General features: G+C 35.3%; 3 protein-coding genes across 6 annotated transcripts; all 3 read right to left on the reverse strand.

The window, feature by feature from the left end:
* Nucleotides 1-324: 324 nt before the first annotated feature.
* LOC107645920 (E3 ubiquitin-protein ligase RFI2) lies at nucleotides 325-4856 on the reverse strand. Of its 2 annotated transcripts, none has more exons than XM_016350073.3 (6): nucleotides 4337-4856; nucleotides 3068-3231; nucleotides 2426-2484; nucleotides 1936-1961; nucleotides 1462-1846; nucleotides 325-1284 (listed from the first exon to the last, which is right to left on the reverse strand). In XM_016350073.3, the coding sequence occupies exons 1-6, from the start codon at nucleotides 4482-4484 to the stop codon at nucleotides 813-815; spliced, it is 1254 nt and encodes a 417-aa protein (XP_016205559.1). In that variant the 5' UTR covers nucleotides 4485-4856; the 3' UTR covers nucleotides 325-812. The 2 variants fall into 2 exon arrangements, with proteins under 2 accessions (XP_016205559.1, XP_088347822.1); XM_088491696.1 differs by having other exon boundaries at nucleotides 3068-4054; nucleotides 4337-4746.
* Nucleotides 4857-6120: 1264 nt separating this feature from the next.
* Nucleotides 6121-10020, reverse strand: LOC107645918 (26S proteasome regulatory subunit 6A homolog). Its single transcript, XM_016350071.3, has 10 exons — nucleotides 9723-10020; nucleotides 9526-9642; nucleotides 9314-9421; nucleotides 8960-9151; nucleotides 8692-8883; nucleotides 8356-8474; nucleotides 8165-8252; nucleotides 7134-7253; nucleotides 6655-6795; nucleotides 6121-6470 (listed from the first exon to the last, which is right to left on the reverse strand). The coding sequence occupies exons 1-10, from the start codon at nucleotides 9837-9839 to the stop codon at nucleotides 6393-6395; spliced, it is 1272 nt and encodes a 423-aa protein (XP_016205557.1). The 5' UTR covers nucleotides 9840-10020; the 3' UTR covers nucleotides 6121-6392.
* Nucleotides 10021-10982: 962 nt separating this feature from the next.
* Nucleotides 10983-14003, reverse strand: LOC107645917 (uncharacterized). 3 transcript variants are annotated; one of them, XM_016350068.3, is made up of 13 exons: nucleotides 13629-14003; nucleotides 13385-13522; nucleotides 13214-13295; nucleotides 12944-13020; nucleotides 12737-12858; nucleotides 12541-12658; nucleotides 12339-12455; nucleotides 12131-12222; nucleotides 11990-12056; nucleotides 11807-11888; nucleotides 11629-11720; nucleotides 11397-11540; nucleotides 10983-11303 (listed from the first exon to the last, which is right to left on the reverse strand). In XM_016350068.3, the coding sequence occupies exons 1-13, from the start codon at nucleotides 13755-13757 to the stop codon at nucleotides 11157-11159; spliced, it is 1407 nt and encodes a 468-aa protein (XP_016205554.1). In that variant the 5' UTR covers nucleotides 13758-14003; the 3' UTR covers nucleotides 10983-11156. The 3 variants fall into 3 exon arrangements, with proteins under 3 accessions (XP_016205554.1, XP_016205556.1, XP_016205555.1); XM_016350070.3 differs by having other exon boundaries at nucleotides 13385-13541; nucleotides 13629-13972; XM_016350069.3 differs by having other exon boundaries at nucleotides 13385-13530; nucleotides 13629-13909.
* Nucleotides 14004-14991: the final 988 nt, after the last annotated feature.

Below are 14991 nucleotides of genomic sequence, written 5' to 3' on the forward strand. Positions count from 1 at the left end.
TGGTAAGCCAATAACCACCGCTGCAGTAATTCCACCTTTTAAGGTGGATAACCGTCCCTTTATCTTAAGGAAGTTGGGATATGGCGCTTGGAAGTAGGTTGAGAGATCTTAAGGGCAGTTACTTATTTGAGTGAGTGTTTATCTGTTAGCTAATCTTCGTCCCCGACTTCTTTAGAGCAAGTCGTGGTGAGAACCGACTTCTTTAGGAGAAGGTCGGTGTGGGGTGAGACACAATCCTTTGGACTGGGTCTTTTCGTTTGGACCTGGGACTTAGTGTTGGGCCAGGGTATGAACAAATATTAACTAAAATTTTAACCACATTAATTTGTGCAAATCAACCTTGAAAGTGTCGACTAGTTTTCAAGCGAGATCTATACCATGCGTCTGATATTAACAGATTACAATCACATTTGACAATACATAGTATTTTCATGAGCCAATCAAACACAAACATTGTTTACCAGCTAAAGGTCCAACCACAAGTCCACAACTGCTCTCAATTCTCATGCACTTAATCTTAAGACGTGACAATCCCCAACATTCCTTTCAAAAACCTGATCTCTCCAACTAGTAGATAACATCTTATTTGATGCCCACCAAAACAAAGAAACTAGAAGCAATGTCCATCACACTGCCTCGTGGCTGCCAGAAAGATCAATTCCAGGGCCAGCCAGAGTATATAAGTCTAACATAACATGCCAGCCAGGCCAAAGCATTAAATAACATTTCTCAAAGCAAACATAAAATAGGATTTTCCATGAACAGCCTATTGCTTCAGAGTTCAGAGGGAACAGGACATAAAAACAAGTGTATCATCGATTTTGTGAAGGCATTCTTTCTGATCCGTGCCTCAACTGAAAGCTGCTGGACCTGAAACTTGGCTCTGATCCACTGGCAGCCTGGTGGTATGCTCTCCAACTTGATTCTCTATCCACATGATTGAATGATAATGAAGGCAAGTGATCTCTTTCCCAAGCTTGGAAGCGACTTGGCAGATGGGCTTCTTCCGGAAAATTGCGTCCCGATGAACCTGATGGAATCAATAAGAAGCCACCGCTTTGGTCTGGTGATGAGGCCACTTGTGCTAATTGAGCTGACCCATTATGGCTGCTGGACCTTCTAGTGTCAGAGGCATTAGGAGTCCGCATTGAGGTAGAATTAGGAGGTTGTGGAGGTTGATAGTATGCCTGAAGAGCCTGGACTCTGTCTCGGGCCCGGGCATTGCTACCTGGATATGGAGGTATCATTGAAGATGCAACTGATGCCCCAGCTCTAGCACCAGAACTGCAGAAAGACATGCAGCAACGGTCAACCAGTAATGGACAAGATACCTAGCTCAATTGTGTTATTTGTTGCGATTAACAAAAATTTAATATGGATTTGACACCCACTAAATATGAGCATATGATATGATTTAGCTCACATAAAATCACATAGCAATACATAATTGTAAAATGGTACCTGTGACCAACAATGAAGGGATGCATAAAAGATCCCGATCTTGGGATCTCCAAACTACCCCTGCCTGGCCTTTGACTACCAGGCGATACTGAGGGCTGATCTGCAGTGCCTAGACGGCTGTTCGCAGAAGAAAAATGAGATGAATGGTGTTCCCAACTGGGATAATGGAGATCCAAGGCTGGAAACGCATAGGAGGTTGGCAAGTCGCTAGGTATAGGAGGGCCACTCCAGTGGTTGAAGTTAGATGCTTCCGAGCCATTTCCGCCAGAGTTGGAGGTGGAGGGATGTATAGGTCCAAAATAAGCTATATACGGACAAGGATGACTACCAGATGACACTGCTGTATGTTCCGCAAATATAGCATGGTGTCCGAGTATATCAGGATCTGCACCACAACATTCAAGTCAAGATAAACATCTATAGTTGAACACAAGTTCATAAAAGGAAGCTGATATTCAGGAAGAAGGGTCTTACATGCAGTTGATGAAAATTCCCCTTCTCTGGAGAGAGAAAAAGAAAATAAAAAGAAAGAAAAGAGACAATGAGTTACGTTTTCCTCAGGTCAATTGTAAATAAATGAATACATTGAAACAGACTTTATTTAGCACAAAAGAAACGGACTTGTATCATTTTAACCAGAGAGGAAATTATAATGATTTTTACATTCTCTAGATCTTCATGATTTTCTCAAGATATTCATTAATTTTTTAGATTTTCTCTTCTAAAAAAATTTATTCTGAAATACCACAAAGACTCAGCACTTGAGACTATAAATACCATCATTAACTGAAGTGTGATTAAAGTCCTAAACAGTGTTAATAACATGCTACTTTAAATTAATATGTATGTTCACTCAGCCCAGACACTTTAAACAACAGATTATCCCAAATCACAGATCTAGTGTTACAGAATTTGAAAAAGTATTTAGTTTGCATGCATATTCTGGTATGTTAATTAGGCTTACTCGAAGGCAGAAGGAAGTCGGGTCAAGTTACCAAAAGGGCACCAGTGAACTCCAAAGGACTGCAGAAAGAATTAGCAAACTATTATCTATCCAGGTACAAATAAACATATTGGTTGTTTTGTTTTTTGGGGGGGTCCAACTAGACCAGGCAGTGCCAAACTTGAAATTCAAACTACTAGTAGGCTAAGAAAAAATGGATTTTGTCTAGACTTGGAACCTCAAATGAATTTTAAAAAGGACTTTGTCTAAATTTACATACTAAAATTAAATTGGTAACGGAGATAAGAAATGCAAAGACAGAGAGTAGTGGTACACCGTACACTTGGAAGACTTCAAGATAGAGTTAAACTTCAGTTGGTAGCAAGTCAAATATTATGTTATATTATTTTGCATAGCTAAATGAACTCAACAACCATTTCTTTGTTCAATCCAGAAAGAGATTATTCCTTTTCAACGCACATATACTTTTCTGAAATAATAACAGTACATAAAAAAGCTACATACTCTAAAACAACAAAAAACAACCGAACATTCAGTGTTCACGAAAGGCAGCTGCTTGAGAATGAAAATGCAGGAATACGCTTATGGCATAATAATAAATAGAATGTCAGAAATTATAAAGATGCATGTGGTTTCTATTACCATTTCAGAGTAGCTAAGATCGTATAGATCCTCATCATGTGTCCAATCGTCTGAGCTGAACTCCGGATATGACCGGGAACCATAAAGCCACTGGCCTTTCTCAATCTTCCGGCAATTAGGGCATTGCATTGCCCCTTTTATATTGAAGGCTGAGCCAATGCAATCTAAATGACATAAAAAAGTTAATAAACAAAACAATATTAGGTAATACCCTGAAGATGCTATTATCATCTTGCTAAAAAGTCATAGTTTGATACTAGTAAAATGTGAAACCAACCAATATTTCCTTAAAACAGGGAGGTGTCTGTGCACATATTATTGAGGGCATTATAATCATTAATCAATGAATAACAAGTACTAGTTTAAGCCTGTCGTTTTCTGTTTCACCGTTTTCCACGGGTCAGTATGTCATCACTGTGTCGTAGGTTTTCCGTGCATGTTGTAGGTTCAAGTTATAGCAAAAATACAAAATGTTTCCCAGCTCATCAACACCAGTTCGTCACTTTAATTTTATGTTAGGATCAGAACTAGAAACTTGTAACTTATATATAGCCGGCCTTTACGGTCCTAACTCCGAAAAAAGTATAAAGGTAGATTATTGCCTACATTTAATTTAATTTAGCTCATTTGAGAGCCATTAAATATATCTCAAAAAGACTCAGTTTCTGCTAGTTTTAAACAAGACGGACTATTAACCATAGTACATAACACATACTGCGTGCAGAAATTCAGAGAATCACACTATAATCTCCTATACCCTAACTAGCAGGAGCACAATACAAAGTAACCTTCGAAGTGAGAACAATAAGACGAGAGATCTACCTTAGAGCTCTCTTATAAAATCATATAAGGGGGAAAAAATATCAAATTGAAATGCACACTCTATACAACGCTCCACCCCTCCTCCGACAGAGCTTCCTGCATCAACGAAGAAACCCGTGTCCATATTGAATTCACCGCAGCTAACTCAATTAGCACCACCAACTTCTACAAACAAGCTCATCGAATGAAAATACCACTCCAGCAAATAGCATCACAACATTTCCAAAACTCAAGTAAAATAAATGAAACGTCCCTCGATCCTCTCATGCGGTACTAGTTTTAGTTCAACAAGAAAAAGATATGCGTAATGAAAATTCAGATCTCAAATGCAGGTTCAAGTCAAGTAGGGTGGAAAATTGGTGGCAGAATTCTAAAGGCAGATAGCAAGTTGTACGGGACCAAATTAGATGCATCGGTAAACGGAGGCGAAAGGTAGCATTCACTTACCGAGGTGAAATTGATGGCCGCATTGAAGGTTGGCCCAGGATCTATCGCCGCTGCGGGCAACGGGCTCGAGACAAATAGAGCAAGAGACGGAGGGAGAAGGGTTGGTGACTCCGTCGTCATTGTTGTCGTTGTCGGTGCCGAGACCCATTGAATCATTCAAAACCCTAAAATGGCATCGTAAATTTTTAATTGGTTTAAAAATTGCGCCGTAGATGTATGTGTTTTGTGTGCGAGTTCGGATTGAAATTAAGACAGGGAAGAGAAAGCTACGGTGCAGGTGAGATAAGATGAGATCTAATTTCTCAACTGTTTCTCTTTCGTGTTATTATTCTTCCTTTCTTCAGTGAAGAGATTAGATTAGAGATAGAGAGAGAAAGAATAGGAGAGGACCAAGATGGTTTCAGTTTAGCAGATTGGGATTCAGAGATTGGCCTTGCCATCACACCAAAATCTGCTAGCTTATTATTTTTATTTTATTTAGATGTTTTTATAAAAAATAAATGATAAATCAAATGTAAATAAATAGATAGATGGCCAACCAACTATAATTTAAATGGCATATTTTTTATTTTCACCTAAAAAAATATGTGTGGTTAATTAATATTAATTTGTTTATCAAAAATATTATTTATATATTAAAATCAGTCGTTAAAATCAGCCATTAATGTATTTATATATAAATATGTGTAGTTTAATTTATTTTTAATGTGTATTTATATTTTAACATGTATTTTATACCAATAATTAATATTGGTGATTAATTTTGGTATACATGTAACATATTTATTTATTTATTTATAAAATTAATTTTTTAACATTTATTTTATTTTAAAAATTTAGAATTTAATGTTAAAATTTAAAATAAAAATATTACTTTAAAAAATTGATTAATACTGTTTTTTTTTTTTTTACCAAAGATAGGAGACTCGAACCCACAACCTCGAGTATGGAGAGACTATGCCATTTGAGCTATTACTTATTGGTGATTAATACTGTTGAAACATAGGTGATTTCTTAACTAAATTCGTTTTTTATATTAAACTATTATTATTATTGTAGTGGGACTTCTTTCCAACCAAATTAGTTTGAAAGTCCTTCCTTTTCTACATGATCATTCACACTTTTGATACTGGTCATTTTGACGAAAAAATATTAACCCCTAAATTATGTATCGTTCAATTGTCTAACACTCTAACTATTTCTAATAAAAATTTTCATTATTAACGAAACCTCCAAAAAAACCTAATAATATAATAATAAAACTTTTAATTTTTTTTTTATATATTCAATACATTAAAAATGTAAACAATTATCTTTTTAAAAAACTTTTATTAAAATACTTTTTATGATCTTTTAAAACGTGCTCTAAAAGGATATGGTCAATATTAATTAACATATGTTCCTTTAATAAGAAAAACAAATCTATAATGTATAAAATAAGTGTAATGTGTCGAAAGAATAATTAATATTTTCAAACCCCAAAACACATTCTATAAAACGAAAGAGGAGAAATCTCACATTGTAGCTTTTGATACAGTAAGAGCTACATTACGTAGGTAGTTTGTAAAAGGAAGAGAGATAGGATCATGAAATATTACAAGTAATTGCGAGTGAAAATTTTGTGTGAACAATTGTTATGACCCTTTACAAGTCCTATGCAATGATTTCATGCTGGCTTTGCGTCTGTAGATTATAGACTACTTAGAGTGCTCCTAGTCTTGACCTAACCAAAACTAACTAAATTAATTGTACAAGTAAACAAAGGTTAGGTTATTATGTTCAGATTTTGTTCTCAGCCTCGTCAATCGTCATAGATCAACCCACATAAACCAGTCTCACGACAATAATTAATGATCGTACAGAACCTGGCAGCCTTGTAACGTGAATAATTTACCAAATAGAAAGCAGATGAAATGTTTATCTTTACATGCAGGAATCTGAGCAAGCTATATGTTACATAACATGATCCGAGGAAAAAACAGACAATAGCAAAAGTATTGACTTTCCATTGCCTTGAGTACCTCTCAGATTTCTGCACTTGACACCTCAATCCAGCTTAAGCATAATAATTTAAGCTGGCTTTCTTCTTTGCTTGAACCTGAATGATACCTTCGTTAAAGTCCTCATGGTTCACCTGCAGTTGTACAAAATGCAGATTTATATTTATATTTCAAATTATAACTTGGGCTTTTGCATTGAATTAAACCAAAAAATTACAAACATCATTGCTAAAACAACAATCTAGGGCTAGCTAAAAACTGTTGCATAAGTTGTCAAAGAAAGCGTAGTCATGATGTGATTTTTCAAGTTATGCATACCTCAGTTGCATCCCGTCGTAGGGCCAACATGCCAGCCTCAACACAGACAGCTTTAAGTTGTGCTCCATTGAAATCATCTGTAGACCTAGCTAATTCTTCAAAGTTGACATCTGGGTGAACATTCATCTTCCGAGAATGGATCTATCATGTTAAGTGTGTTAGAAGTAAAGAGAGTATTTTATAATATCTCTATCATATCTTAATATATCAATGTCTCATATGATTAGTTTTGGCATTAGTGATTGTACATGATTCTTTTCTTATCTACCCTAGGGTTTCACTAATATTATTATAAATAGAGGCTATTTGTCCTCTCTTGTGTGACACCATAACATAATCATCAGTGTTTTCATATTATTCACTGTATTTCTATTTTCTCTTCTTCCTTACCTACCTAAAACCCACAAGCTCAGCATCAGCAGTAAGTCAGGGTAAAAGAAAACAAGATAAAGACAGCATGTAGCTTAAAGATACCTAACCTGCAGAATTCGGGCTCTTGCTTCTTCAGTTGGGTGTGGGAACTCAATTTTTCGGTCCAATCTACCAGAACGCATAAGAGCAGGATCAAGAATATCTGCACGGTTTGTTGCGGCAATGACCTGCATTGACGAGAATAAATGAATATGTCATTTCAAATGCCTAAGTCCTAACTCCTAACTGAACAAAAAATGAAATATATTTGAAATGTTACCCTTCAAAGAGTATTGTGCCAACTTCTAAGTAACCGCTAATTGAGTTTGTTAAGTATCTAAGGAAAGTGGGAAACCACACCTTAAAAGCTAGCTGATAAGAGGGAAGAACCACTCTCCTTATATACAACATCAAGCATCCCATACTACTTGATGTGGGACTTTGAGCACCCCATAATACCCAAGTTCCTAACAATACACAGCCCCTGGAGAGCCGACGTCCACAGCGGCTTCCCTCTATCAACACTGACCCAACGGTAACCACTTTACCTTAATCTAGCTTATAGGTAGCCCTTTCCATGGCGCTAATAACCACGCTCTGATACCATTGTTAAGTATCTAAAGAAAGTGGGAAACCATACCTTAAAAGCTAGCTAATAAGGGGGAAGAACCACTCTCCTTATATACAACAACATCAAGCATCCCATACTACTCGATGTGGGACTTTGAGCACTCCATAATACCCAAGTCCCTAACAGAGTTGTTAGTTGTTAGTTGTTACACTTACAAAATTATAAATAAGTAATGTGACTAACAGCCCCAGAAGGGTTTTAAGGAGATATATTAGAATAAGGGATTGAGAAAGCTTTTATGGAAAATAAAATATACAACATTTAAGTTTCCAATGCATTTGTTATGCATTCATTCGAACAAAAAAAATTTAAAAACTTCTACTATCGGTAACCTTAACCTTTTGGGTACATATTAGCTAAACCCTTAAAGTATTCTTACCCAAAGACAGCAAACATCTTTCGATATTTCTGCTTATCACATCAATAAAAAAAAAAAAAACCCATAGACAACAATAATAGAAGAGATACCTTAATCCGGTCATCACTACTAAAACCATCCAGCTGATTCAGCAACTCTAACATTGTTCGTTGTACCTCCCTGTCTCCACTTACTTCACTGCATTTGGCCACCCAGTACACCATAAGCTCATAACATTCCTGAACCATTATAATTGAAACAGGAACTACATACACTGAATTAAATCCCTGCCTACTCATACCTATCAAAACGCTTGGTTCCAATTGCATCAATTTCATCTATGAATATAATGCATGGAGACTTCTCTTTTGCAAGCTGAAAGGCATCACGGACAAGTTTTGCTCCATCTCCTATGAACATCTATAAAATTCTAGCTAAAATCATTTTTCCAATCCACCCAAGAAGATGAAAATAGAAACAGAAGGAAGTAATGCAGTTGTACAGGAAGTATAAGAATAACTAATATCATCTAATAACAAACAATCAATACAAAATTATACTATTCATTTATAAAAAGAAGGGAAAAAAAGGTAATAAACAGCCAAATTATCAAGCATAGTAAAAGGAAGAATCATACTTGCACAAGTTGTGGACCTGCCAACTTCAGGAAAGTGGCATTTGTTTGTGCTGCACAAGCACGGGCCATTAAAGTTTTCCCAGTTCCTGGAGGTCCATATAAGAGAACTCCCTTTGGTGGACGAACTCCCAATTTCTGGAACCGCTCCTTGTGGGTCATTGGCAAAACAATGGCTTCAACTAGTTCTTGGATCTGTAGCCAAAGACCAAGTTATTTAACAGAGGGATCCTTTGAAGGCTCCGATAAATTGTTAGTAACTAAAGCTTACCTGCTTCTCCAATCCACCAATGTCATTGTAGTCCTCTGTTGGCTTTTCATCAACTTCCATAGCCTTAACTCGAGAATCATACTCAGAAGGCAGGGTATCCAAAATTAAGTAACTATCTTTGTTAACACCAACCAGATCACCAGGTTTTAGCTTTTCAGGGTCAACAAGACCAACAACAGGTAGAAAGATAGTCTGTAGTGAAAAGAAAACATAACTGAACAAGGGTTACACCAAAGGCTTTCCATATAAATAAAAATCAGTCTCATCGATATTTGAACACCAGAAGCAGATGGAAATCTTTATATAGAAACATATCTTGCTCTCTAAGAGAAGTGAAATTATAAGGTTTTTAACCTGTCGAGTAGACGTCTTTAGCACAACACATTTTCCTTTCCTTTGGGAGTCAAGATCAATATTGGCACCATCTTCTTCTGCCTCATCTTCTGGGTTCATTTCAAGTATCTGGAAATTAAAAAAAAAAAAATCAAGTCAGAGAAGTGTAGAGTGTGGAACATTATAGATACAAATGTTTGCAATGAAATTGAAGGTGAGAATAGTTGAGAAACCTCGACAATGTTGCCAACGAGGTAGGGCAACTGTTTATTGAGCTTAATCTTCTCCTGGTTTTCTTTGATCTTCTCCTTGTAAGATTCCAATTCGAGATTCGTCCTCTGCAGCTCTTCCTGCAGGATTGATTTGAATTGAATGAAACCCTAGGGTGCGTAGCGCTAAGATGAATGAATGATTGAAGGGGAAAAAAAACCTTGAGAATGCGAATTTCATTGTCGAGAAGACGAGAAGCTCTGACGATGTCATCGGTGGTCATGTTGGCCAGCTGATCATCTTCCAAGTTGGTATCCTCTACCATGGCGCTCGCCATCCCTATCAACGAAGAATGCTACTATGCTCTCACAATTCAGGATTCCTTGTTCAAGAGGCAAGCTCAAATTTCAGTTTTTCACTTTCCTTTTTATTTGGCCGTACAACACACTCACACACACACTAACACATGCCTCAGCCACAGGTTTTCACTTTCCTCCTCCACTCTCTTGCTCTCTCCATTTTTTATGGGTCAACTCTCTCGGTACTTAAGACGATCACTGGGCCGAATCTTAATCTTTTCAAAATAAAAAATCAGCCCAGGTCCAAAAAAAAGAAAACCCTAAAATTAGCCCTTTGAGGTTGGCTCAAATAGAGAAGGTATAGGATGTGGATTTGGACTTACCAAAAAAAAAAAAAAATAGTATGTGGATTTGGATCCTTGAAACTTTAAATTTTATTTTAGCGGGTAAAGTATAATTTTCACTATTTATTTGATAGGTGAGACAAAAATATATGAGAGAAGAATCATTCAAGAGTAGGAGATCACATTTTACTTTCTAAACTCTCTAAAGTGAAAATTCAAAATTTAGAGGATCCAAATTCATAGGATATTACTGTCCAAAAACAAAAAGGTATAGGATGTTAATTTTCATAGGATCTACTTAGCATACGTTCTAGTCAATTTGGATTCGTCTAATGGTAATTTATTAGTTCGCTTAATCAAGTATTGAGAGTTCGAATTTCGTCTTGTGTATACCGATTAGCCAATGACAAACCCTTAAATAGAATTCGAATGCATAGTAAATTAGTATTTGGATTGCCAAACTAAGAAGTGCCGTAAAAAATAAAAAAGTTAATATTCTAAGGGCACAAATTAAAGTTACTAATTAAAAAGGTTTTTATAAAAAAAATAAAATAAAATTTAGAGTTACTAACATGTGCCCTAATTTTAATTAATTTTGCTCCTTTTTTTTTTGGTGACTGTTCCTTTTTCTTTTAAAATGAATGTTTTCTCCTCACATTTATTAAAATTTGACTTCAATTTTCAAACACCTCACTCATCTCTCTGATGGCTTCCAATAAAATCGTCATCTGCTTTGAATATTTTATTTTACTTTCAAATGTATTTTCTTATTGAGATTTTGGTTTTTTTTTTTTTTTAAATATGCTTTTGGATGTTCTAATAATATAAGTCAAAAAATGAATGCGAAAAAGTCAGTTGATATTAGTTATAAAATAGTTGGTTCCTTTTTCTAGGAATACCATTGATTTTTTTTTTTTTTACTAAAGGATTCCAACATTGAACTTAGTAACAAACAAGATGATATATAAAGTCACAAGAGATGGTTATTACTCTAATTACAATTCAAATTAATTAAAGCTTCCAATATATGCCGAATAGGTGCAAGATGCCTGCGACAACGGCCCAGAATAGGATCTCAGCAAATATTACATAAAGCAGAATCCCAACTTTGGTTGAATGCCACACCTTGATGAACACATGCTTTTGGATCCAATATACCTGTCTCCACAAAAACCAAATCAAACACAGGGACATGGTGCCACATAATATAATATCTATTCATAATTGAATTCAAACAAGAAAGAACAATACCAGTGTATTATGAGGGTGATCATAATACCATCCATTGATGAATCCTGCAAAGATGCCCTCAGCTGCCATAACGTACACAAACATGGCATTCATGCCAATCCATTTCAAAGGCATGAACCATAGTTTCAAGCCCCAAATATCAACCTGCAATGCAATAATCCAATGTACAAGATAATATCTATCACTATCATGATACAATGGCAACTAGAACTTTCATAGTATATAATAATACCATTGTATAGAAGGCTGAAAATATTAATGCTGCTGCTCCAGATGTTACACAAACATAGCTTAGTGTATACAATTGCTTATTCAGAGGAATGGCTGCAGCGCACCAAGAAGTAACATCTGAGTGGTTACAATACATAGTAAAGATATTCCAGCTGAACACTTGGTTAATTAGAGTTCACCATGAGTGAAGTGAAGAATAAGTCCTGAAGCAAGAAGAGATAAACCCAAGAGAATCCAGTGCTTCAGTCTTGAAAGATGATCCTATGGTAAAAATTACATAACTGAAAGAGTAAGCACAAGTTGAAGAGATGTGAAAAATCAAAGATTATTAGATAATTGCTTTGATTCAAAGGCTTCATCACCTGCATGTGTATGAGTACATGTCCAAAATGCAATCCAATGATTGTGGACAGAATAGCTGATATTGAGCTGCAATTGCGTATCATAATTATATTACATGTCATCAAAACTCAAATTATGTAAAGACATTTTTAATTACAGACCTTAGAATTCCTTCTGGCTCAAAAGGAGCATAACACCATGAGGGAGCGTTTTTCCTAAATGGCCCTTCGAAAGGTGATTTCTCGGTGCAAGCCTGAGGAAAAGGCAGTAAGTCATTGGAAGTTTGAAACTCTCATTTGCAAAGTTTGTTTTTCAAATTTGTAGTAGAAACAAGAAGTGTCTGGTTTAAAAATTAGAGTTGCAACACACTTGTGATCTCTTCCAAGCTGGATGCTTATACATGTGGTTGATTCCAAGCACCTCTCTGTCTATGTATCCCACAGCATTACAAGGGGGATCTAATTTCCCTCTGACTCCACATTTCACCTAAATTTGAAATAGGAAGTGAGCAAAAAAATTTTATTAAAGATTGGAGTATCATAGAATCAGAGGCATGCAATTGGAAGCTTACAGTAAAAGTTGTTCCATTATATATGCTATCTGGATTATGGACAGTGAAACTCCAATCTGGAACATAAATTCCATAAAGTAAAGCCAAATAAATGGTAAGTATACATGCAGCCACCACCCTGAAATTTTAATAAATAAAATGTTCAAAAGCATTTCATATTGGTAATCAACCATAACAAATAATGTCAAAGACTAACCAATGCCAATAGTATGATTTGAATATTGAAAGGTGGGAGGGTGCCAGTTCTGGATCTCTAGCTTGTGCACTTCTTGAAAATATCTCCACCATTGCTACAACCAAATATGCTAGCGCAATTCTCTAACAGAAGTATTAATTATACTCAATTGTATTATCTATATTATATATTATGCTCTATGAAAAGCAGAAAAATTATTACACTCACCTGAAGAATGCCACACCACCTTATTCGTTTCATGTCAACTCCATATGTTAGTTCGTCGGGAGCATGTGAGAAACCACCTTCATCATAGAGGTCCATCATCAAAATAAACCATTAAGATGTGTCTTATCAAGAGAGGAATTGCTCATATGAAAAATAACTTTCACATTGTCAATATTGATGAGTGAAGCTTATGAAATTGTTCAATCATGTTTTTATCAGACATAGACAAAAAGAGTATTGCAAATTCATTGTGTCAAGAGAAAATCTAACCTTGTAAGAGGAGACCCCAGAATATGAGTTTGATTGTTCTAACTATGACCTTTTTCACAGCTACAAGTTTATTTGGTATTCTCTGAACATAAAAAAAATGAAGCATTGACAATTAAAGAAGGCATAGATGTAAAGTACACGAGTACTTGTTAGCCATCAGATTTGTCTAACCTTGAGAGCAATTGGAATGGCCATGCCAACAATGAACAAAAAGAAAGGCATGACAAAATCGGCAAGATTGCAACCATTCCATGGCGCGTGACCAATCATCGGCCATTGTCCTCCAGCATCATCAACTAACACCATTAACTGCATCACTTATTAATTACTGTAACATTAATGAGCTAATCAAATCGTACTTCTCTATTGTGAACTTAGCTAATTAACGGAGAGAGAGAAGAAACAAGTTAGTTACCGCAACAGTGAGACCTCGGAAGATGTCTAGCGACGCAACGCGCTTTGTCTTTGGCGGTTTCTTGTCGGAATCATCAGACGGTACTGCTTCCGAAACATTGAGTCTATGGTCGCCTTTGATTTCCGCCATTATAGAATAGCTGAGATTCTTGTATAACTCCAACTACTTTACGTGCTCTCGCTGCACTGAAATAATTGAACTCCCAGGTAATAGAGTAAAGCCTGAATGAATGATTGGTTTTATTATTTGATTATAATAAGATTATTGTGAGTTGCTTATTCGCTTGGAATATCTATCCTGATCTTTGTGAATAGAGAAAAGTCCATGTCAGTCCAAGCCACTTTGTACTTATGTTTGTTCTTGTCCTTTCTAAATAATAGATAATTCAGCAAATGGTAGTAAAATACAAATGTCAGAATTTATTCGCATTCCTTGGATCGTTTTCGTTATATAAGTAACAGAGAGCACTGCAGGAAAAAAATTGTGTATTCAAACTGCATAAGAATGATATAATATATAAAATTATTTATAAGTATTAAAAAAATTTAAATAATAAAAATAAAATATTTTATAATAAATATTTAAATATCTATTATATATTTTTAATTTTATAATCAAAATGTGTTACATGTTATTTTTTTATTATTATTAGTTTTTTTTTTTTTTGGATCTTTGACTCCCTCTTTTTCACCAAAAAAAATTAGAATTAAATTTTTTTCTCTAAAATTAAAGAATTTTCTTCTCCTCCTTATTTACAACTAAAATGTGTCACATGTCATTCCTTCATTATAATTGAAATGAAATCTTTTTTTTTTAAAATTAAAGAATTCTTCCCTCATCCCTACTAATTTTATAACCAAAATGTGACACGTGTCACTCTCTCATTACAATTGAAATCAAATCTTTTCCTTCAAAATTAAAGAGTTCTCCCCTCATACATCTTTCTTTCTCTATTTTTCTCATTCCTTCAACCACTCTATCTATTTTGTTTTAAGTAAAAAAAGCTCAACACAAGGTGGGGTAAAAGAAAAGAAACAAAAACTCATAACGCTAAAAATAACAACCCTAGACATCTCCGGTATTGCCATCAACAACCACAAGGTTCACCACCAATCCACTCATCATAACCTGTAAAGGATCTGTTAATAATATCCACCACACTTGAACCTTGATTTTTGAAGATTCTATTGTTCCTTTCTCAAGGTTCTGAGAACCGGACCGGTCATTAAACCGCTCTAGTCACTGGTTCACTGGTCCAACCGATCCAACCGTAATTCAACCGAAAAAATCGTTTTAGAATAAAATAATAAATAAATTATAAATAAACATCCTAAAATATAACTCAACCTATGTTTTGTCTCAT

This window comes from Arachis ipaensis, chromosome B6 (assembly GCF_059453495.1).
Source record: "Arachis ipaensis isolate K30076 ecotype BB chromosome B6, ASM5945349v1, whole genome shotgun sequence".
Lineage (NCBI taxonomy): Eukaryota > Viridiplantae > Streptophyta > Magnoliopsida > Fabales > Fabaceae > Arachis > Arachis ipaensis.

Excerpts from the sequence above, each read along its gene's own strand:
- LOC107645920 (XM_016350073.3), bottom strand. The coding sequence starts at position 4,484 with ATGGGTCTCGGCACCGACAACGACAACAATGACGACGGAGTCACCAAC. Across the intron at positions 2,485-3,067 it reads ATCTTAGCTACTCTGAAATG|TCCTTTGGAGTTCACTGGTG; the intron begins GTAATAGAAACC and ends TTCTTTCTGCAG. Across the intron at positions 1,962-2,425 it reads CGACTTCCTTCTGCCTTCGA|AGAAGGGGAATTTTCATCAA; the intron begins GTAAGCCTAATT and ends TTCTCTCTCCAG.
- LOC107645918 (XM_016350071.3), bottom strand. The coding sequence starts at position 9,839 with ATGGCGAGCGCCATGGTAGAGGATACCAACTTGGAAGATGATCAGCTG. Across the intron at positions 6,796-7,133 it reads CAAGAGCCCGAATTCTGCAG|ATCCATTCTCGGAAGATGAA; the intron begins GTTAGGTATCTT and ends TTAACATGATAG. Across the intron at positions 6,471-6,654 it reads TACGACGGGATGCAACTGAG|GTGAACCATGAGGACTTTAA; the intron begins GTATGCATAACT and ends GTACAACTGCAG.
- LOC107645917 (XM_016350068.3), bottom strand. The coding sequence starts at position 13,757 with ATGGCGGAAATCAAAGGCGACCATAGACTCAATGTTTCGGAAGCAGTA. Across the intron at positions 12,456-12,540 it reads ATAATGGAACAACTTTTACT|GTGAAATGTGGAGTCAGAGG; the intron begins GTAAGCTTCCAA and ends TTTCAAATTTAG. Across the intron at positions 12,057-12,130 it reads GAGCCAGAAGGAATTCTAAG|CTCAATATCAGCTATTCTGT; the intron begins GTCTGTAATTAA and ends ACGCAATTGCAG.